The following is a 23,319-nucleotide window of genomic DNA, read 5'->3' as shown; positions in this document are numbered from 1 at the left end:
GTGCTGGTCCATCTGTATTCACAATCTTGTAGTTGGCCTCAACAATCTGAGTGTCACTAAGTCTAGGCAGAAGTCCAGGAGGATTACCAACAAGAATATACATCAGACACACAGAGCTGCAATGGGATCCACAAACTCCATAGGTTAAGCATTTATCTCAACATCTTCAGCAGCCTCGCACTTGGACAGGGGCGGCATCAGCACTTCAGCAGGAGCTGCAACATTCGCATCAGATGCAGCAGCAGCAAGTGCAGCATCAGCAGGCCTGGTGCAACTATCCGTCTGTGTGTACTGAGCTTCAGCTTCTTGCCTTTCCAAAACAAAATAGTTTACTCTTATACTAATTAATTTTAAGAAGCTTCTCAAAAGTTTATAACACTAGTTTGAGGTTTATTATTTTCCAAATGGTGGTTCATGAAAGAAGATGGTGTCATCAACATATTGTAAAATGAATAACCCATCATCTCTGTTTGGCCGACAAGAAATTGGAATAGACAATCTCAATCTTGATACCTGAGAAAATCAATATTCTCGATGGTGGAAACAAGAGAGGAACTTAAACTACAGGTTAGCTAACTAATCATCATATTATTAAGGCAAAAGATTGCGAACAAGTTGATGGATCCGAATGGCTGCCAGTTTTTGCCGACTTGAAGTTGGAAGTGTGGGTGTGGTGTGGTGTTCTTGACAAACGTTGTCACAACGGTTTTGTCATGCTTGTAATTTGTACCTTGTTTCTCTCTTCTATAAAACTAAGGTACCCAATTGCGTACTCTCGAAAAAAAAAAAGTTGGAAACCGTACAAAAATCCTCAATCTTGACAAGTGAAAAAATCAATATTCTTGTGGAAACAAAAAGAGGAACTCAAACTACAAGTTAGCTAACTAGTCACTTATTAAGGATCACAACGGCCGCCAGTGTTTCGCCTTGAAGAAGCTGGAACCGTACGTTGAGCTCTATACGCACCTTTAGCATTTGGCATGCATGCATCAATTACGCCTGTATGCATGTAACTTAGCTGCACGCCTGCACGTGTTCGATGACCAATAGTATCACCATGCATACATTAGTTTCTATCGAGTGGAAGTGTAACCCTTTGCATTGTGCTGATCAGTTCTTGCCCCCCTGCTTAATTGATAGCTCAAGGCTTGCTGCAGCAGGTGCATTTTTCTTGTTCATGCTTCATAGCCTGCAGAGACACCACAAGGTTAGACGACAGATCTTGTTAAAAGCTCCATGATGACGCCTAGCTAGTGATGGATGGATTTAGCGTATAGACGACACACATATCTATATATACCTGAAGCTGGCTCTGGAGGCCCTTGATGTGCTCAACCGCGAGGTCCAACATGTCTGAAGTGCTCGTTTGCTGTTGCATCCACAATGGTTAGACCATGTAACATGCATGGGACGACCTGTGGTGGTGTGCAAGAAAGAAATCTGCGATTTACCTTGTCCATGTTGGGCACCAGGTCCTGCAACTTCCTGAGCTTGTCGCTGATCCGCGTCCGTCGCTCCCTCTCGGCGATGCTCCTCGGGTGCGTCGCGCAGCCGCGCTTGGCCCGCACCTTGAATGCCACTCCGTCCTGCTGCTGCTGCGCCGCCTGCATGTACTTGTCCATTCCCGCCAGCTCCAGCGACGACGAGCTCCCCAGGCCGCTAAACTGAGACTCGTACCCGCTTAGGTCGAGCGTGCCGATGATGTCTCTCGACTCGTCCCACGGCCCCACGATGGAAAAGCCCCCAGTAGTACTGCCGCCGGTCGAGAAGGACCGTGACACCGCGTGTTCGCCGCCGGCGCCGGGGAACAAGGCGGCGCCCTCGGAGATCCGTGACAGGTTGGCGGTGCCCTGCGGCGGCCCACCGGCCGCAAAACGTAGCTGGGACTTCATCTTCGCGCTGCCTGTGGCGCTGCGATGTGCTTCGGCGCCGCCTCCTCCGGCTCTTGCGCCATGAAATCCTGATCCTGATTACCAAGAAGCCGAGCAAACGGAAAAATAATAGTACGTCAGGCATTGTTAATTAAACTTCGTTTAGTTCATATATGAAAAACATTTGCATAGTAAGTAATCAATCTACCAAATGTGCAACTAGAATATATGTAGCATGCATCAAAACCAGACAAAATGTGCAGGTAAAAAACAAAAAAAGATACAATTGCACTTCATTTTTACAGAAACACGCAAGAATGCTACCTTTTTTTCATTAGATAAAGGAGAAACACAAGTACAAAGCCCACAACAAAGAAAAACAGACAAACGAAACTAGCAGCACAAGCAAAGCAAGAATTCCCAAAATCCTAAGTAAAATTGTGCAACTACTGTATACTTGTGTAGTATTAAAAGTGTAAGTAAAGAGTAAACTGACAAGCTGGTTGTGTAAACTTGTGTAGTATTAAAAGTGTAAGTAAAGAGTAAAGACTAAAAATGTCGACTGGTTGTAAGAAAATCCATATTATTTATTGGATGTAAATTCCAAGCTATTGCATATAATATAACACCCCTCTAATTAGGACCCGATTCTTTCCGGTTTTCTTGAAAAAGTTTAAAAGTTTTAAATAGCGCGTTATCTCTTCGCTATAGCAGATTTACCACACCCCCGCTAAAAATAAGCACTTTTAGCGCTAAATAGAATATTTCACTGATAGCTCGTTACATCACGCTAAAACGTTAAATCGGGCTAAAAATAACGCTATTTATCCGCTAATCCTAAATATTTAATATTTGCATTAAAAAGTTACACCTACTTATGTAGTATGTATTTATGCACTACTTTTATTACTACAATCATCATGATTTTTGAGCACAAGTTTGTATTATTGAATTTCATGTCGTATGTATAAATGATATTAATGTTCGATGCCTAATGTTTCTAGGAGTTCTCTTATTTTGTAGAAAAAACGCTAAATGACTTATTTCCACTATAGCTTCGATATAGATTTCTTAGCGCCAAGAAATTATCGCCGCTAAGAAGGATAGCTTGCTATTTAAATTTTGGATTTTTTGGAGGTTTGTGAATGATAGATCTTTTATTCCATCACTTGAAACCCACAAACCAACTCTCCCAATTTGGTTATTTGATGCATATTTAGGTTCAATTTGCTAACAGACAAACCACATAGGAGGTCCAGATGCACATCTTGCATTTGGGAAAGTTTAAGAACATGTAATGGAGCTTTTTTCCGATAAAAGCACATCTCACTTAGTTTTCATCCTCTAGTTCACCCTAAGGACTTTTACATTGCATAGTGTCATGATATAGTAGCATAGTGCATTCACTACCTCCACATTGTATAATATCATAAACTAGTAGAGTACACTTCACTAATTCATTTGATGTGCTATAATATTGTACTATCGTCATATTTGATATGATCTAGTAGAATTTCTAACTAACCTTCCACCATTGGTGTGCTCCAATATTGCGCCATAATATGATACTAGAATATTGTCTCTCATCGCAATGTCAGATCATATTTTGCATAGGTGGAAATGCCCGATACACTTATGATGCCTAAAAAATAACAACAATACTATCAACACAACCAATCCAGCACTGTCCTCGCTAGTTAAGATGTACCGAGAGGATGATGGAGGTGTGCATGTCTATCAACAAGGAATAATAGTGACTATTCCTTGCTTCATGGAGTTTTGGCCACCACCAGTGGCAGGGGCGGAGGTATTTGTAGTTCGGCTGGGAGGGCTGTGGCAGCTAGCCCAAGATTTTTTTTCAGTAAATCCCCTTCATATTTGTTACCTTTTTTTTGCTAAATAACGTCAAATTGGCACACATGCAGACGCAACCTCTTCGCCCGTCCATATATCGGCTTGTGGTTTGGGAGTCGGGGCATCGACCGTACCTCCACTGAGGACAATCATCTATGGCTTCCACATCCATGAGTGCAACATGATGGTGTTGTACACTATATTGTGCCTTCAAGATTAACGTCTATTGCATGCATGTTGTGTACATATATGGGGCATTTGGTGTACGAGTAGCCGAGTCATGAGCGGCTGCAAACTCCCCGCCTAATACAATTACATCATCGATTTTCTCCATAGATGTGTGCAAACCCTAGCTTCAGCGTACTCTGCCTCTCCCCCTACAGTCAGCACAGATGTCGCCCAAGACCTCAACTATCATACCATGCCAATGTCATCCATTGTTGTACCTTGCCTGTGTCTACCTCTAATTTAACCTCTGCGCTCAACTACACACTTCTGTGACTGTTAATTATTCTAGTTCCCTGCCGCTGACTTTATTCTCAAGTTAGACAGATTTCACCTCATGCAATATGGGAAGATGTGGAGCTTGTCGAGAATGAAATGATCGACGAAATGCGAAAGACACAAAAGGTCGGAAGGACTATCAGGAGGAGTAAGAGAAATAGACAAGATCGTGCACAAAAACACAGGGCACCTAGCAACTAGCATGCCAAGTGTGTGTTTTTTTTGCAGCCAAGACTCGTTTGGAATACAACAAGTGCACCAACTTATCCAAATTCAGGTGCTAGTTTTACGATTTCCAAGCCTTTTTCGAGCTAAACTGATCCTACCAGCCAAGTGCATGGACATGTGGTGCAATTTAGCTCGCATTTTTTTTTAATTTTTTTTAATACAGCATCCATCCATCTGACATCTAAGCCATTTAATGATGGAATCTTGTTGTCCTCAGATTAAACAAAGCAGGGACGATTATTGATTAATAATGAATTGTTGATCATCTAATAGAGGAAAGGCGGGCACGTGATTGCGGCGTGCGCACGACTAGCTAGCAGACTGCGTGTTCGTCCGCGCATTACTACTTTTAGAAGAGGATGCCATGACGCCATGGTGGTAGGATTCGTCATGAGTTGAACCTGGACGGAAGACAGCGCCCCGCCCACCATGCCAAGTGGCCAAGTGGGTGAGCCACGCTGGCCCACCCTAGATCAAGGCAAGTTGGATGGCATTATATAGTTTAAGCTAACCGTTGCTAGGGTTTGATGAGGCACCAACTGATCCATTAATCTTCTTCAATGTGCAAGCAGCATTAGATAAAATCATTATTGGGCCCATAGGAAAGCATTGACCCTTCTCTCAAAGTCTCCCTGGCTTTTCGTGCCGTTCTAAGCAAAAGAATATGTAGCGAGAAGCCAAGCAAGCAGATCAGTGCAAGTGGGGGGAAGAAAACAAGCGAGGAACTGCAAGTAGGGTTTATAAAACATGACAAATTAGAGACACGGGAATATGAAAGTACATGTAAACAGAGCAAAAGCGTGTTGTCTGAAGAGAAACCGCTATCGTAGCCCTTAGTTTTGCATCCCTTCCGAGGAAATTCCTAGTAGAGATGTATATACTCCCCCTCCGTACGTTTCAAAATCAGAGTAACATTTATTTTGAAACGCAGAAAGTATATATATCAGCACCAAGATAAGAGAACCTCTATTACTTTGTTGATGTTGTTGCTGAAACCTTGAATGCTGCTGTTGTGACGTTATTAATTTAAAGTCTAGACTCCGTTCAATATTTTCTTCTAAAAAAGATAAAAGAGGGAAAACAAGCATAGGACAATACAACTTTGTACCAAATTCAGTGACAAGTAATATGCATCGTCAAAGGGAATATTGCTATCATATCCATGAAAAAGGATGTTAGAGATTTATCTAAATTTAGATGTATCCATACACTAAAAGATGTCAAGATACCCCGTCAAAAAAAAAAAAGATGTCAAGATACATCAAAATTTAGATAAATTTGGAACATCTTTTTATGGGTAGCGGTAGTATATTTTTGGTTTGGCGAAAAAGGAACTACTAGTATGCGTGCATGTACATTTAAAGAAAAGCTAACTTGACCAAAACAGGACAGAGCGGTGGGTAAAGTTGCGCGCGCGGTCCACCTCATGGACGCACGCACAGGGTGCAAGTTGCAGGAAGCGGTCGGCGAGCTCGCTCTCGTGCTAGTGGAGCTGCGCTTTTGCGGCGCCCAGGTAAGAACAGCGCTGCTTTATTCCTTCCTCCGAAAGTTCGGAAGAAAGAAGCGCGCGCGCGCGAAAATGCTGCTCGATCCATCTCCGTGGGGAAGGAAAGACATCGAGAATCATGGCAGAAACTTACAGTAGGACTAGAAAGTAATCACGGATGTATAGTCCGCGCGTCTTACCGTCGTCGACCATGAGGTTGGAGAAGAAGCCCGCGGGCGAGCTGCTGTGCCGGGCCAGCAAGTCCGCCCCTTGGTCCTTCATCTCCTCCTCGCCGCGGAACTGGGCGCGGTGGAGGTCGCTCCCGCGCCCCAGCGAGATGTCGCCTCCTCCGTACCGCAGCCCGGCGGCCTCGTTGCCCGGGTGGTCCCCGTGCTGCCCCGACGACGACGACGAGGTGGGCTCCCCTCCTCCTCCTCCTCCTCCTCCTCCTGGCGGCATGAACCTCCTCATGTAGTCTAGCTAGATGCAGCTACCTAGCAGCAGTGACCCCTTCCCTTCCGGCGGCGCAGCTAGCTAGCTGCATGCGGCGAGAGGCCGGTCGTGGACCGACGGCCGGGACGTCGGAGGTTACGATCTGCGCGCGTGGAATATCGATCGATGTGACCTCCTAATCCTATCGGCGACCTGATTCTTGTACGCTGCAAGTGGGGAGGAGGGAGGGAGGGACCGGCGAGCGCGGAGAGTGGTGAGCTTTAAAGGGGAGACGGGTTCCCGTGATTGGTTTTCTCGGGCCGTGTGGCGGCGTGGGGACCGACAGGAGACGCGCCCAGGCCCGAAGGGTGCGTACCGTCGACCTACAACTACAAGTGGAAACTCCGATCCATCGGCGCCTTTCTCCCGGCCGGGTTTCAGCGCTCAAAGGGGAAAGCCGACTGCATCTTGCCGCTCCATTTTGGTTCCTCTTCTAAATCTAGCCTTGGATTTTATACGTGTTCAAATGCGGCGCTTTGCAGCTGGTCCAACGGATGGCCACGATATATAGTACTACTGTATAAATAAGGCCACAGACTTATACTCACTTCGTCTAAATATAGCTGTCTCAACTTTATCTAGATACATACGCATCTTTATCTAAAATTTGTTTAGATACATCCACATTTAGATAAAAATGACACGCGCGCCTATTTTTAAACGGAGGAAGTATTTTAGGTACCAAGAGAATAAATCAAACTAATAAATAACATGAGTAATTATGTGGAGATGATTCTGTGTTTCGGGTTAATTAAACATGTTGTATATGGTGTCTCTTTCATCATACGTGGTAGAAATCTAAACGATCTTTCTCGATTAGTATACAAGAAACAGAGATGTTAAAAAAAATGCATGAAGCTTTTGTGGCTACCTCTATTGGTCCGAATGGCGCCACACCGTCAAATGAGGAGACGTTCACCCTGGAACGAGGAGAGGTGCACTCAAGGAGACCACCAAAGAAGGTTGGACCATATAGACCTCCTCGCTACGACGAGCACAGCTTATAGCTTAAACCAATGACACCCAAGACGACAAATGGTAAATTTGGGAGCCACCACTGAACACGAAGCTGCAACGTAGCCGAGCACGGACGGCAAGAGCAGGACAATGACCGCAGAGATGAGCCCGAGGAATGATCACGCTACAACCTGCAACATGAACCCCAATCAAAGAGACACATACGTTGTCCTCACTTTTGTCGCAGTCAACACCTCAACCACACCGCCATCAGAATCCCACCAAACATGGCAACAATCATCGCCTACCACCAAACCCCATACGATGCCTCCAAGAAGGGAATGAAGCCCATAGCGTCGCCGCCATCTAATCTGAAGTAGATTTTGAGAAATCACATGACACGAATGTAGGGGTGGGGAGATGAGACCTCAAGAGCACATGCATGAAGTCAAACGGCACCCGGTGTCATTGTCTCTATGGTCAGAGCGATCAATGATTTATGCCAGTCTCGGTACGACCCACAAGCTCCCCATCCAGCTTCTATGCCGACACCAAGGACACTGAAAGACAAGACTGGCGAGGCTGAGATAGCCAGATGAAAGTTTGAGATCTGACCTTCAGAATCTGGTGCGAGCAGACAAAGCATCCCACACACGACCGAGAACCATCGTCGCCCCGCCGCCCGCACGGCTAGGACACCCGTTAGCAATGGTCGCGCACCCGATAGAAACGACGACACAACTTGTCTGATGCGTCGACATCGTCTGTACCGTCGACTCTTGGCTTCTCACAAACCCAATAACTGGAAACCAATATATAGTGCACAATGACACAAGTATCTTTAATGGCACAAATTATCTTTTGTGGAGAAATTGCTTGCTTTGTAATCTTCGGACCTTGTGTCCAAATATAGAGCGATTTCTAGATGTAGGTTTTTCTCCTTCGATGGATCCTCAAAATCTATCTTTAGAGGATGAGAAAAACTTACATCTTGAAGCTCAAGTATCTAATGAGCTTTTATTCTCCTTGAGACCAGATTTTCGTAGGTTCTTGATATATATAAAGCGAAAATCGTCTCATGAGATGTGGATCAAGCTTAAAGAAATGTTTGATGGATCCATTTCTCATTTGGTCGATGGTGTCTCCGAGGAGCTTTCTTCCCCTTCACATCATGAAGAGCTCCAAGTTGCTTCCACCTCCGGCCGTGATGATATATCATCTTCTTCCACTTCACCAACGTGTTGCAAGACACAAGGTAATGATATGGTGAGTGGTGAGGAAAATTGCAATATTGATATTATGCTCAATAGTGATGATTCTTCATCTCTATCCCATTGTAATGTTTCCTCTTTGGACTTGAACACGTATAGCACTAAAAATAGTCTACATGCTTGTGTTGATAGTCCTTGCATATCATGTGTAAATTGCTTACATAGATCTCATGATGATATGCTTGCCTTGTCTTGTTTCCATAATCAAAATGCTTCTATTTCCTCTAGTTGTTTGTTGACTAACAATGTAGAGGAAACCGAACACTCTATGGATCAAGACACGATTTTAAATGGGGATTCAAGAATATCCTCATTACCATCCTCCGGTATGCACATGTGCCTTATGGCAAATGGATCAAAGGTATCCCCTACTTTGACTCCTAACACATCCTCTAATAATGAGGATGATGATGATGATAATGATGAAGAATATAATACCTTGTTGCATGATATGGGGATGGTATATGCTTCTCTCCATGGTAATAAAGAAGCTCGTGCTAATCTTGAACACTCTATGGAAACCTTGAATAAATACAGGGAAACCATAGTGGAGTTGGAGTCCCATGTTGAAAATGGGCGAATGAGATTCAATGTCCTCAAGCAAGAGCTAAAAGATGAGAAGCATACTAACTTTATGCTTACACAAAAAATTGAATCCTATGAGCTTGAAAATGAAAAATCTATTGTTGATGCTTGTGCTACTAACTCTACTTATTGTGAAGCATCTATCTTAAAGGAGAATGTTGAGCTAAGGGCTCAACTTGATTGGCTAACTAGCAATTGTAGGGAATTGGAAGAAAGCAATAAAACGCTCTCACACTCTCTTGAGGATCTCCTAACTTCCTACGATGAGCTAAAGTTAGCTCATGAGGCTAGTATCACTAAGGTAACATCTTGTGAGCCTCATGTGGACATTAGCACAATCTCTACTACAAATTCTATATTTCCATGTGCTAGTCCTTGTAATCCATCTAGTCAAACTAGTGATACACCTTGTGTTGGATTACTTGCCTTGCCTTTTTGCTCTAACAATTAAGCTTCTACTTCCTCTAGTACTTGTATTTCTACTAACCATGTAGAGGAAATCAAAGAGCTCGAGGCCCAAGTCCTTTCTTTGAAGAAAGACTTGGAAAAGCGTCATGAAGGGAAATCCGCACTTGACAGGATGCTAAGTGTGCAACAATCCCCCAATGACAAGAGTGGACTTGGATTCAACTTCAATGATAAGAACAAGTCCAAGAGCATGAGCAACAAGAAGAAGGGCCAAGACAAAGTCAAGGATCCGGCCAAGTTGGTTTGCTTCAAGTGCAAGGTTGAAGGGCATCATGTTAGATCATGCCCATTGAAGAAGAAGAAGCACTTGAGTGAGAAACAACAAGGGAAACAGCCACAAGGTCAAGGTCAAGTCATGCTCGACCTCAAGTTGAAGATAGGCCACTTCCCAAGAAGAATCAAGATAAAGTTCCCCAAGAGAAGAAATCAATAAAGAAGAGAAAGGGGAACACTTGCTACTTATGCCGTAAGAAGGGGCACTTTGCTTCTTCATGTTTAAGTGGTACCTTATCCAACCCTATCACTGTTGATGATGATTATTCTCTTGGTAAGGATAGGGATGGCAATGTGTTTGCCAAGTTTGTTGGAACTCAAAGTGATTTCAAGAAAAGAACCATTTGGGTTGCCAAGCCTATTGTGACTAACTTCTTAGGACCCAACTTGGTTGGGGACCAACAAGCTCAAACTTGATCAATAGGTGCATGTGGAGGGGATTAAAGACTTGTCTACTTCATGAAGAATTAAGGGATCTTCATATATTATATTTTGACCAAGCCAAGTCGTATGGATTATCATCTATATCTTATATCCAATGTTCCTCTTTGCGGTAACTTATACTTCAACTCATCATATTTATTGTAAGTTACTTGCCCCTTTGCATGTTTGGTTTTGTACCAAATATGTGTTTGTATGAGTTGTGTCTTACTTACCTATCTTGTGTATTCAAGTATGTTTGTTTGAGTCATCATATACTTGTATATTTTTTTTGAGCCTATGCATCTTGATGACATCTTATTTGGCTCTCTTTGAGTGATTAATGGAACATCCCATTTTGGGGGAGTGATATACCTTGTGCATCACTCTTCCTTTCAAATGTGTGTTCATGGGTACCACCACTTAGTATTGATATTACAAGATTATCTAGTCACTATGTGGTGTGTCATACTCATGAGAAATTCAAATTCTAAATGTCCATTAATCATCTCTAGTCAATTTTAATTGCCTCTTGATTAGAAGAAATGTTTTATCACATTATGGGGGAGTAATATGTTTTGTACATATCACAAGCCTAGAAAATGTGAACATATGAGGTTATGCCACTTAGAGTTGACACTCTTAATTATATTGTTCCTAAGTGGCATGGTTGCTCAAACAAGCTCCACTTTTATTAAAAAGCTTTTATTGATCATCTTATGGATTCTTGTTTGAGTAAGAAATTCTTGGTACGGTTTTTCCTCAAATACATATCTCTATATCTTATTTGGGACACCGTTTGCTTCAAGTTATTCTAATCATTGCCGTGCGTGATTGTTTGACTAGTTGAAGCTATCAAGAATCTTCATCCGTGCATAGTGCTTAATTCTATATACTTATCCTATGCCTTTGATTGTGAAATTGATCCTTAATATCCTTGTTGATATACCACCGGAAGTTAATTCCAATATTCTCATTGTCTTTGACAATTGATAACCTTGTATGTGGTTAAATTTATGGATCACCTTCACCTTGGATTGCTTCTTATTGCCTTATTTTATTTCCAAGAAATCTTTGTTGCTCCCATGTTTATTTCTTGTCCCTTTGAAAAATCTTTTGATAAATTATTTTGATTCATATCAAGTATTCGTTTTGGAAGACAAAACTTTTCTTTACGGTACATTGTGCCATTGTGAAAAGTGTAGAGGGTTTGGTTTATTTGTTGGAACCTTGCTCTTTTTGGAGTGTGTTATCTCATTCCTTCTTACATATCTTATTTTCTTGAATGAGATAAATCTTTGAGCATGTGTGGCTTTATTCATATTTTATGCTCAATGATCTTTACTTAGTTTATTTGTTGAACTTTTTTTAACAAATCTTTTGTGATTTGCGTCTTTGATATAATTTGGACAACAAATTTATTTGGTCACACTTTTATGCCTTCTTGAATTCATTTGATGTTTTGTCCAAATTGTATCTTTCTTGGATCTTTAAAGTCTTTGTGCATGCTTATATGTAATTTGTTTATACTTGTAGCATGCTTGCTTTCTTTGATTCATTCTATAGGGTATACTCCATCAAATCCTAAATGGCTAAGATGTGCATGAAATTCCAACTTCATCTATAAATATGCACATATTGATATGGAGTGTATCCTATGTATTGTGGTTAGTCTAACCATTTTGGACCCAATAAGTTTGGGGACCAAGATGTACTTGAATGTTGTTTTAGGTACATTGGAGATGCAATGGAGGCTTGTCTCATCTATAAGGAAGGTGTTGTCACCATATGAGAATTGGAGTCAAGCTAGGATGATTGATGAACGCATATCTACTACATCATGCCATTGCTATCTCGGTAACAAGTATCTTATTCATGCATACTCATATAGCATCCAACCTCTTGTAGGTTGCATCTTGGCATGAAATTATTTATTTTGAAAATATTACGGTTCTTGAAAAATCCTTTTTAAAGGAAAACTTCTTATTGTACATTTGAGTAAATTTGAGAAGATGCATATGATAGGAATATATATATATATCATATTTATGATTCACCTATCACAAATATGCCCTCTAGAAATTTATTGCATATCAATTCCTCAACGAGCTCTTATGTGCAATATTGATGAAATTTTAAAATAAATCTATATTTGTGATACTTGTTGCCTTTCTCAAAACATTCCAACTAGCTTTACTTCCCTTATTGTAAGTTGTGATGTTTTTGAGATTTTCTTGGTTGAAGCTCATTTATATACCATAAGTTAAAATTGGAGCCATAGGTTATATATGCTTTTGAAAGCAAACATCCTTTGGTATATTTTATGACTTCATCTTGGATATCTTGTCTTATTTATTTTATTAACCTCTTGTGTGTGCATGTTTCTTTATGGATCACATTGTCCACTTTAGAAACTTATATACATGAGAGTGTTAATCCATCACCTTGATATCCTTGTTCTTTGCCGACCATCTTTTTATCCTTTTTGATTTTAGTGGTGTTGGTAAAGAAGATTTATGAGTGCTTGGTTTATTTGTTTTTCTTAATACACTCATATCTCGTAATTGGTGGACTCAAGTTGTTCTTGATAAGAATATTCTCTTTATCTTGGTTGTGTTCTAAATTATATAGAGGGAGTGAGGATTCCATGTTTGTGTATATTATATTCAAATGCAAACATTATAAATTATGCACGAACCTTGGGGAGCTTCCTTATTTCATTTATAGCACTATATCTCTCTTATCATGATATCTTTGTTTGTCCGGCCAATTGGATCTTTGATTGCTTGCTTTATTTGTTAAATCTTTCTTCACCATGTTATCCTTGTGCAATCTTTGATCCTCAATATAGTTTGACTTCCTTCAAGTATTCATCATTGGATATGTGCATTTGATTCCACTCAAATTATGAGAAGTGCACACCTTGGGAGGAACTCACATTATATTGGCTTTCTAAATTTTTCACCCATTTTGGCACTTGATGCCAATGGGGGAGAAGTTTAGATGGTTTAAGGGAATGGTTTTATACTTAAGTTTGGTTTGTGCTTAAGTGTTCTGCCTCTCATGCATTCCATATTTATATGTCTTGCATGGTTGTATATATATAGTGGAAACTGTCCCGAAGGATAATCTTGACAATGTATGCAATGAATTCATGTTCATCACATGTGCATACATTGTGGGGGAGTTTACTCTATATATGTTGGTTCTACTCACATCCCTTGCATTAGTTGTAGTTGTGTGAGTAGATTTAGTTTTGATATGGGATAGTAGCTTTGTGTTACTTGACCATATCAAATACAACCTCTTGTATACAACTTATTCTCTCGGATAAGCTGCGTACTTGTCTCTAATATTCATTATATAAACCCTCTTATTGTGGTTGTCATCAATTACCAAAATGGGGGAGATTGTAAGGGTATATTGCCCCTATGTGTGGTTTTGGTAATTAATGACAACCCCTATGGCTAATGTTTTCATTGAGTTTATATGAAGGAATATTCCATAGGTATTACTTGTATTCCATGTGTTGGATTCAAGTATGGATGCCATGAAGATAAAGATATACCTTGTGTATTGGCATCAAGATCATCGATTTGAAGATATATATGTGATATGATCAAGAAGAAGAAATGAAGATGGAGTTCTTATGTGGAACTCAATATTAGCCATGCTCTATCCTATGTGATAAGCAATGAATGATCAAGATCTTGAGAGCTTGATTCCAAGTGAATAATTCTTTATACACCTCAAGATAGTATGATAGAGTATGAGAAGATACAAGGTTGAGTTGGGAAAGTTCAAGATGAGCATCTCAAGTGGATCACATGCTTGAAGCTTGCCGTCCATTTGGTGATAATGGACATGTGAAGATGTGCATCAATGGAGCTTTCCCATCATAGTGTATGGGGGAGCATTTGTGAGTCTTCACGAAGCAACAATGATCAAGTGAGGCATTCCGGCTTGAGTGGAGCTTGAAGAGTTATCATCAAGATCAAGCGGGATGCGCAAGGCAAAGGTATGGCCTTGATAGGTTTTCCTTTTACCGGTCTCAAGGTGGTTGATGGGAGACCGGATTATAGGATAGATAGCCGCACTATTAAGAGGGGCTTTCGGTTGGGTAACTTGATCACATCGTCTTAGGGAGCTCAATCCTTTGCATACTCTGCATATCCCTATTGCTTCTTGGTATTTCTCTGTGAGAGGTTCTTGAGCTTGTTGCTAGCTTTACAACAAGCCCATGTTCATCGAAAACGGAATTCGTATGACTCTTCTATGACACTTTCAAGGTTGGATGATTTTATCGGTTATTCATGATATAAGGTTCTACCTTTTATATTCATGATAAAATCCCCTCCTACAGATTCTTGTGTTTTCACTTTCTATCGGATAGCATTTGTTGTTATCTTTCAAACAAAATTGGTTTCATTCAATTCGGAGTTCGGGAGCATTTGTTATTAAAGAAAAAGGGAAAGGACTTTAAAGAAAAAAAAAAGGGGCCTGAGAATTGCGGCCTGCAGCCCGGCCGACCGGGCCTGCCACCGGCCTGCTCGGTTCGCGCCGGCTGGTGGGCCTATGGCAACCGGGCCATGTACTGTAAGCATCCGGCCAGGGTCCGGCCCAGGTCCCGGCCTGCTCGGTGTGCGGCCCGGACCGACCGGCCTCCCTGCCGGCTTGGGCCCTCTCCCCGCTGCCCACTCGCCCGGTGCGGTCTGCTCGCCCCTGCGGCCTGCTCGCCCGGCGCGGCCTGCCAGCCCCGTCCGGTCTCTGCCCCGGCTGGGCCGGACCGCCGACCGGCCTCCTCAGCGCCTGGTCCGGTCGGTCGGCCTGTGCACCGGCTGGGCCGATTTTTCCTGTGCCTTTTTCAGTGCCTTTTTCTCCCCAACGGTTATTTCCCCCCTAGATATTAATAGCCTTCTTCCACCTTGAGCTGAGCTAGTTCTTCCACTCTCTCTCCTCCATTGTTGTCTTTGAAGAACTTGCCCTCTCTCTTGATTCCCCCCATGATTCTTGCTCATTCTTGAGGGATCTAAGAGAGGAGATCTAGATCTACAATCTCCACCAATCCATCTCTCCTCTAAGTGAGGGGAACCCTTTGGATCTAGATCTTGGAGTCATTTGTTGATTTCCTCTTTGTTCTTCCTCTCTAATCTCATCCTAGCATTTGTTGCTTTGGTGGGATTTGAGTGTGAAGGACCTGAACACCTCTAGTGTTCTTGCTTTGCATCATTGCATAGTATTGAGCTCTCCACCACGATTAGTTCGAGTGAGAGACCGTGAGCTTGTTAATCTTGGAGGGAGACCTCCTAGTTGGCTTGGCGGTTGGTGCTCCGGTGATCTCTTCAAGGAAGATTGTGAAGAGGCCCGGGCTTCTCCTTCGTGGAGCTTGTGAAGTGGTTGTGGAGCTTGCCATCTCCGGAGCGGAGGAAAAGCTAACCATAAGTAAAGGGCCATTATCCTTCGTGGGTGTGGCTCATATAATAGGGTGAGCCTTCGTGGCGCGGGGAATCCTTCGTGGGACCTCCACTCCTCCAAACGTGGCGTGCCTTCTTGCAAAGGAAGGGAATACGGGAATACATCCTCGTCTCCACGTGCCTCGGTTATTTCTATACCCGAGCTCTCTTTCCTTGTGATAGCCATCGTGCTTGAAGTACATATATCTTGCTATCACTTGTGCTACATATATCTTGTGCATATCTTGCTTAGCTCTAGTTGTTATTGTTACACTTAGTTGAGCTTAGCATATTTAGGGTTTGTGCTTGTAAACTAAAGTTAGTTTAATTCTGCATTCTTACAAGATAAATCCGCAAGAGTTTTTAAACGCCTATTCACCCCTCCTCTAGGCGACATCTCGTCCTTTCATTCTGGATACTTTTTTCCCAAGGTAACTTCTCAATAGGCGGCAGTGGTTTCTCCTTTCTAGATCCCTTCCTAGGCAGCGTACCGTTTCGCTTAATGGGCGCTGTCTTATGCGGAGGATTTCGAGATGGTGGACTCACGCTGGGGTCCCTCTCGGGTAGGTGTGGACTTGGCTGCTCATGTGGACTGCTACCAGGAGGAGTCGATGGCATTTGCTGCTCATGTGGACCGCTACGAGGAGTCGGTGGTCTTTGCAAAAGGACGATGTATTTCTTGGGCCACAGGGTGAAACCGTGCTTGACATCGGACAGTGTCTTCTCATCGTCACCTCTAGGAAAATCAAGCTCCACTGTTTCAAAACCCGGAACAACTTCATCCACCCCGACACGAACACAACCAGGTGGAATGGGCATATGATGGTGCGTTGCTCCATCTTCACTTGGGTAAACATAGCCGACCGCCACCTTAACGGACGCGGTCCTAAATAACATATGTAGCTCGCAATCTGTCTTCTCCGTGACATAATCCACGGGGTAGCTTCCTCAAACATCCGTCAAGATGCGAGGAACCCACACTGCTTCTTCGCTGAGATGGGGCAGCATCGGCTTGATGATCCTGTAGAAACAACGGCTGATCAGGTGCCCTCTGATTTTTCTCAAGCGCCTCCACCCTATTTATAAAATTCCGTTAACCTGTCGGACTCCTTCTTCTTCTTTCGCGAAATCTTCTATAAGTGTCAGCGCTGTCCGGCCACGCTTCCTTCATGGTGAGACCTGGGCGAGCTCGTACCCGTCCAACGTGTTCAGGATTCCCCAGAGCGAGTGTGAGCTCGTCATTCTCTCTATCAGGAATGTACTCTCCCTTTCTGACCTTTTCAATTGCATCTACAAGATGCGCCGTGATTGCTTCAATTTTTTCCTTCCATTTTCCCTACGCAACGATCTGCCCTGTCTTTGGGTCCAATCCTTCCCCATGCGTGAACAACCAGAACTTGGACCGGTCGGGCCAGTCCCATGTCTGTGGAGTGATTCCTGCATCCATCAGTTTATTTTCAAACGTTGTCCACTTTGGAATGGAAGTCTGATACGTCTCCGACGTATCGATAATTTCTTATGTTCCATGCCACATTATTGATGATATCTACATGTTATATGCACATTTTATGTCATATTCGTGCATTTTCTGGAACTAACCTATTAACAAGATGCCAAAGTGTCAGTTGCTGTTTTCTGCTGTTTTTGGTTTCAGAAATCCTAGTAAAGAAATATTCTCGGAATCGGATGAAATCAACGCCGAAGATCTTAGAATCCCCGGAAGCATCCAGAACACACGAGAGAGGCTAGAGGGGGGCCACAGGCCACCCAGACCATAGGCCGGCGCGGCCCAGGCCCTGGCCGCGCCGCCTTATGGTGTCGTCGCCCCTTCGACCTTCTGACGCCGCCTCTTCGCCTATATAAAGCCCCTGGACCTAAAACCTCGATACGAAAAAGCCACGGTACGAGAAACCTTCCAGAGCCGCCGCCATCGCGAAGCCAAGATCTGGGGGACAGGAGTCTCTGTTCCGGCACGCCGCCGGGACGGGGAAGTGCCCCCGGAAGGCTCCTCCATCGACACCACCGCCATCTCCATCAACGCTGATGTCTCCCATGAGGAGGGAGTAGTTCTCCATCGAGGCTCGGGGCTGTACCGGTAGCTATGTGGTTCATCTCTCTCCTATGTACTTCAATACAATAATCTCATGAGCTTCCTTACATGATTGAGATTCATATGATGATGCTTGTAATCTAGATGTCGTTATGCTAGTCAAGTGAATTTTACTTATGTGATCTCCGGAGACTCCTTGTCCCACGTGTGTAAAGGTGACAGTGTGTGCACCGTGTGGGTCTCTTAGGCTATATTTCACAGAATACTTATTCACTGTTATGAATGGCATAGTGAAGTGCTTATTTATATCTCTTTATGATTGCAATGTGTTTTGTATCACAATTTATCTATGTGCTACTCTAGTGATGTTATTAAAGTAGTTTTATTCCTCCTGCACGGTGTAATGGTGACAGTGTGTGCATCCGTGTTAGTACTTGGCGTAGGCTATGATTGTGATCTCTTGTAGATTATGAAGTTAACTATTGCTATGATGGTATTGATGTGATCTATTCCTCCTACATGGTGTGAAGGTGACAGTGTGCATGCTATGTTAGTACTTGGTTTAGTCGTATTGATCTTTCATGCACTCTAAGGTTATTTAAATATGAACATTGAATTGTGGAGCTTGTTAACTCCGGCATTGAGGGTTCGTGTAATCCTACGCAATGGTGTTCATCATCCAACAAGAGTGTAGAGTATGCATTTATCTATTCTGTTATGTGATCAATGTTGAGAGTGTCCACTAGTGAAAGTATGATCCCTAGGCCTTGTTCCTAAATACTGCTATCGCTGCTTGTTTACTGTTTTTACCGTGTTACTACTGCTGCTGCGTTACATCGCTTATTTACTGTCCTGGGCAAAGCACTTTTCTGGTGCCGTTGCCACTGCTCATATATATTCATACCACCTGTATTTCACTATCTCTTCGCCGAACTAGTGCACCTATTAGGTGTGTTGGGGACACAAGAGACTTCTTGCTTTGTGGTTGCAGGGTTGCATGAGAGGGATATCTTTGACCTCTTCCTCCCTGAGTTCGATAAACCTTGGGTGATCCACTTAAGGGAAAACTTGCTGCTGTTCTACAAACCTCTGCTCTTGGAGGCCCAACACTGTCTACAGGAAAAGGAGGGGGCATAGACATCAAGCTATTTTCTGGCGCCGTTGCCGGGGAGGAAAGGTAAAAGGCACTCATACTCCGGTTCCAGGTAACAGTACTTTTCTGGCGCCATTGTGTGTGTGCTCGAAGCTATTTCCTTTAGATCCTGCAATTGCAACTTTTTGTTTCTCGTTTACACTAGTTAGGCATAATGGAAAACAACAAAAATATGAGAGATCTTTATGAACTTTATCTTGAATTAGGACATGATGTGTTTGAAGAGAGAATTAAAAAACCCATGGAACTTTATATGCATACTAATGGGAATGTTATTAATATGAATGCTTTGAACACTATTGTTGCTAATGCTATGGAAAATTCTAAGCTTGGGGAAGTTGGTTTTGATGAGCATGATCTTTTTAGTCCCCAAAGCATTGAGGAGAAAATTTTCTTTGATGATACTTTGCCTCCTATTTATGATGATTATAATGATAGTGGTCTTTTGGTGCCACCTACTATGGAGAGTAAATTTTGTTGTGATTATACTGTGCCTCCTACACTTGATGAGAATAATAATGATAGCTACTTTGTTGAATTTGCTCCCACTAGTACTAATAAAATTGATTATGCTTATGTGGAGAGTAATAATTTTATGCATGAGACTCATGATAAGAATGCTTTATGTGATGGTTATATTGTTGAGTTTTCTCATGACACTACTGAAAGTTATTATGAGAGAGGAAAATATGGTGGTAGAAATTTTCATGTTACTAAAACACCTCTCTATATGCTTAAAATCTTGAAGTTGAGCTTGTCTAGTTTTTCTATGCTTGTTGCATTATGCTTCTTGAATTTGTTTATTTACAAGATTCCTTTGCATAGGAAGCATGTTAGACTTAAATGTGTTTTGAATTTGCCTCTTGATGCTCTCTTTTGCTTCAACTACTATTTCTTGCGAGTGCATCATTAAAACTGCTGAGCCCATCTTAATGGCTATAAAGAAAGAACTTCTTGGGAGATAACCCATGTGTTTATTTTGCTACAGTACCTCTATTTTATATTTGTGTCTTGGAAGTTGTTTACTACTGTAGCAACCTCTTCTTATCTTAGTTTTGTGTTTTGTTGTGCCAAGTAAAGTCTTTGATAGAAAAGTTCATACTAGATTTGGATTACTGCGCAGAAACAGATTTCTTTGCTGTCACGAATCTGGGCAAAATTCTCTGTAGATAACTCAGAAAATTATGCCAATTTACGTGAGTGATCCTCAGATATGTACGCAACTTTCATTCAATTTGAGAATTTTCATTTGAGCAAGTCTGGTGCCCCAATAAAATTCGTCTTTACGGACTGTTCTGTTTTGACAGATTCTGCCTTTTATTTCGCATTGCTTCTTTTGCTATGTGGGATGGATTTCTTTGTTCCATTGACTTCCAGTAGCTTTGGGCAATGTCCAGAAATGTTAAGAATGATTGTGTCAGCTCTGAACATGTGAATTTTTGATTATGCACTAACCCTCTAATGAGTTTGTTTCGAGTTTGGTGTGAAGGAAGTTTTCAAGGGTCAAGAGAGGAGGATGATATACTATGATCAAGAAGAGTGAAGAGTCTAAGCTTGGGGATGCCCCGGTGGTTCATCCCTGCATATTTCAAGAAGACTCAAGCATCTAAGCTTGGGGATGCCCAAGGCATCCCCTTCTTCATCGACAACATTATCAGGTTCCTCCCATGAAACTATATTTTTATTCGGTCACATCTTATGTGCTTTGCTTGGAGCGTCGGTTTGTTTTTGTTTTTGTTTTGTTTGAATAAATGGATCCTAGCATTCACTGTATGGGAGAGAGACACGCTCAGTTGTTGCATATGGACAAGTATGTCCTTAGTTTCTACTCATAGTATTCATGGCGAAGTTTCTTCTTCGTTAAATTGTTATATGGTTGGAATCGGGAAATGCTACATGTAGTAATTGATAAAATGTCTTGGATAATGTGATACTTGGCAATTGTTGTGCTCATGTTTAAGCTCTTGCATCATATACTTTGCACCTATTAATGAAGAAATACATAGAGCTTGCTAAAATTTGGTTTGCATAATTGGTCTCTCTAAGGTCTAGATAATTTCTAGTAAAGAGTTTGAACAACAAGGAAGACGGTGTAGAGTCTTATAATGTTTACAATATGTCTTTTATGTGAGTTTTGCTGCACCGGTTCATCCTTGTGTTTGTTTCAAATAACCTTGCTAGCCTAAACCTTGTATCGAGAGGGAATACTTCTCATGCATCCAAAATCCTTGAGCCAACCATTATGCCATTTGTGTCCACCATACCTACCTACTACATGGTATTTCTCCGCCATTCCAAAGTAAATTGCTTGAGTGCTACCTTTAAATTTCCATCATTCGCCTTTGCAATATATAGCTCATGGGACAAAATAGCCTTAAAAACTATTGTGGTATTGAATATGTACTTATGCACTTTATCTCTTATTAAGTTGCTTGTTGTGCGATAACCATGTTCCTGGGGACGCCATCTACTCTTTGTTGAATATCATGTGAGTTGCTATGCATGTTCGTCTTGTCTGAAGTAAGGGCGGTTTTCACAATCAAATGGTTTGAGTATGCATACTGTTAGAGAAGAACATTGGGCTCGTCATTCTCTCTATCAGGAATGTACTCTCCCTTTCTGACCTTTTCAATTGCATCTACAAGATGCGCCGTGATTGCTTCAATTTTTTCCTTCCATTTTCCCTACGCAACGATCTGCCCTGTCTTTGGGTCCAATCCTTCCCCATGTGTGAAAAACCAGAACTTGGACCGGTCGGGCCAGTCCCATGTCTGTGGAGTGATTCCTGCATCCATCAGTTTATTTTCAAACGTTGTCCACTTCGGAATGGAAGTCTGATACGTCTCCGACGTATCGATAATTTCTTATGTTCCATGCCACATTATTGATGATATCTACATGTTATATGCACATTTTATGTCATATTCGTGCATTTTCTGGAACTAACCTATTAACAAGATGCCGAAGTGCCAGTTGCTGTTTTCTGCTGTTTTTGGTTTCAGAAATCCTAGTAAAGAAATATTCTCGGAATCGGACGAAATCAACGCCGAAGATCTTAGAATCCCCGGAAGCATCCAGAACACACGAGAGAGGCCAGAGGGGGGCCACAGGCCACCCAGACCATAGGCCGGCGCGGCCCAGGCCCTGGCCGCGCCGCCTTATGGTGTCGTCGCCCCTTCGACCTTCTGACGCCGCCTCTTCGCCTATATAAAGCCCCTGGACCTAAAACCTCGATACGAAAAAGCCACGGTACGAGAAACCTTCCTGAGCCGCCGCCATCGCGAAGCCAAGATCTGGGGGACAGGAGTCTCTGTTCCGGCACGCCGCCGGGATGGGGAAGTGCCCCCGGAAGGCTCCTCCATCGACACCACCGCCATCTCCATCAGCGCTGCTGTCTCCCATGAGGAGGGAGTAGTTCTTCATCGAGGCTCGGGGCTGTACCGGTAGCTATGTGGTTCATCTCTCTCCTATGTACTTCAATACAATAATCTCATGAGCTGCCTTACATGATTGAGATTCATATGATGATGCTTGTAATCTAGATGTCGTTATGCTAGTCAAGTGAATTTTACTTATGTGATCTCCGGAGACTCCTTGTCCCACGTGTGTAAAGGTGACAGTGTGTGCACCGTGTGGGTCTCTTAGGCTATATTTCACAGAATACTTATTCACTGTTATGAATGGCATAGTGAAGTGCTTATTTATATCTCTTTATGATTGCAATGTGTTTTGTATCACAATTTATCTATGTGCTACTCTAGTGATGTTATTAAAGTAGTTTTATTCCTCCTGCACGGTGTAATGGTGACAGTGTGTGCATCCGTGTTAGTACTTGGCGTAGGCTATGATTGTGATCTCTTGTAGATTATGAAGTTAACTATTGCTATGATGGTATTGATGTGATCTATTCCTCCTACATGGTGTGAAGGTGACAGTGTGCATGCTATGTTAGTACTTGGTTTAGTCGTATTGATCTTTCATGCACTCTAAGGTTATTTAAATATGAACATTGAATTGTGGAGCTTGTTAACTCCGGCATTGAGGGTTCGTGTAATCCTACGCAATGGTGTTCATCATCCAACAAGAGTGTAGAGTATGCATTTATCTATTCTGTTATGTGATCAATGTTGAGAGTGTCCACTAGTGAAAGTATGATCCCTAGGCCTTGTTCCTAAATACTGCTATCGCTGCTTGTTTACTGTTTTACTGTGTTACTACTGCTGCGTTACTACTGCTTGTTTACTGTCCTGGGCA

At 42.4% G+C, this 23,319-nt stretch overlaps 1 protein-coding gene across 1 annotated transcript; it reads right to left on the bottom strand.

Moving 5' to 3' along the window:
• Positions 1-800: 800 nt before the first annotated feature.
• Positions 801-6,657, bottom strand: LOC127307249 (transcription factor bHLH128). The gene is made up of 4 exons (XM_051337976.2): positions 6,144-6,657; positions 1,452-1,966; positions 1,301-1,369; positions 801-1,189 (listed from the first exon to the last, which is right to left on the bottom strand). The coding sequence occupies exons 1-4, from the start codon at positions 6,412-6,414 to the stop codon at positions 1,142-1,144; spliced, it is 903 nt and encodes a 300-aa protein (XP_051193936.1). The 5' UTR covers positions 6,415-6,657; the 3' UTR covers positions 801-1,141.
• Positions 6,658-23,319: the final 16,662 nt, after the last annotated feature.

The sequence above is a fragment of the Lolium perenne genome, chromosome 6 (genome assembly GCF_019359855.2).
Source record: "Lolium perenne isolate Kyuss_39 chromosome 6, Kyuss_2.0, whole genome shotgun sequence".
Classification (NCBI taxonomy): domain Eukaryota; kingdom Viridiplantae; phylum Streptophyta; class Magnoliopsida; order Poales; family Poaceae; genus Lolium; species Lolium perenne.
This window is presented reverse-complemented; position numbering and strand designations above follow the sequence as displayed.

What these genes read in the sequence shown, in the direction of transcription:
- LOC127307249 (XM_051337976.2), bottom strand. Translation starts at nt 6,414, where the DNA reads ATGAGGAGGTTCATGCCGCCAGGAGGAGGAGGAGGAGGAGGAGGAGGG. An exon ending in CAACCTCATGGTCGACGACG is followed by an intron (nt 1,967 to 6,143) that starts GTAAGACGCGCG and finishes CTTGGTAATCAG; the next exon opens with GATCAGGATTTCATGGCGCA. An exon ending in GCCTCCAGAGCCAGCTTCAG is followed by an intron (nt 1,190 to 1,300) that starts GTATATATAGAT and finishes GTGTCTCTGCAG; the next exon opens with GCTATGAAGCATGAACAAGA.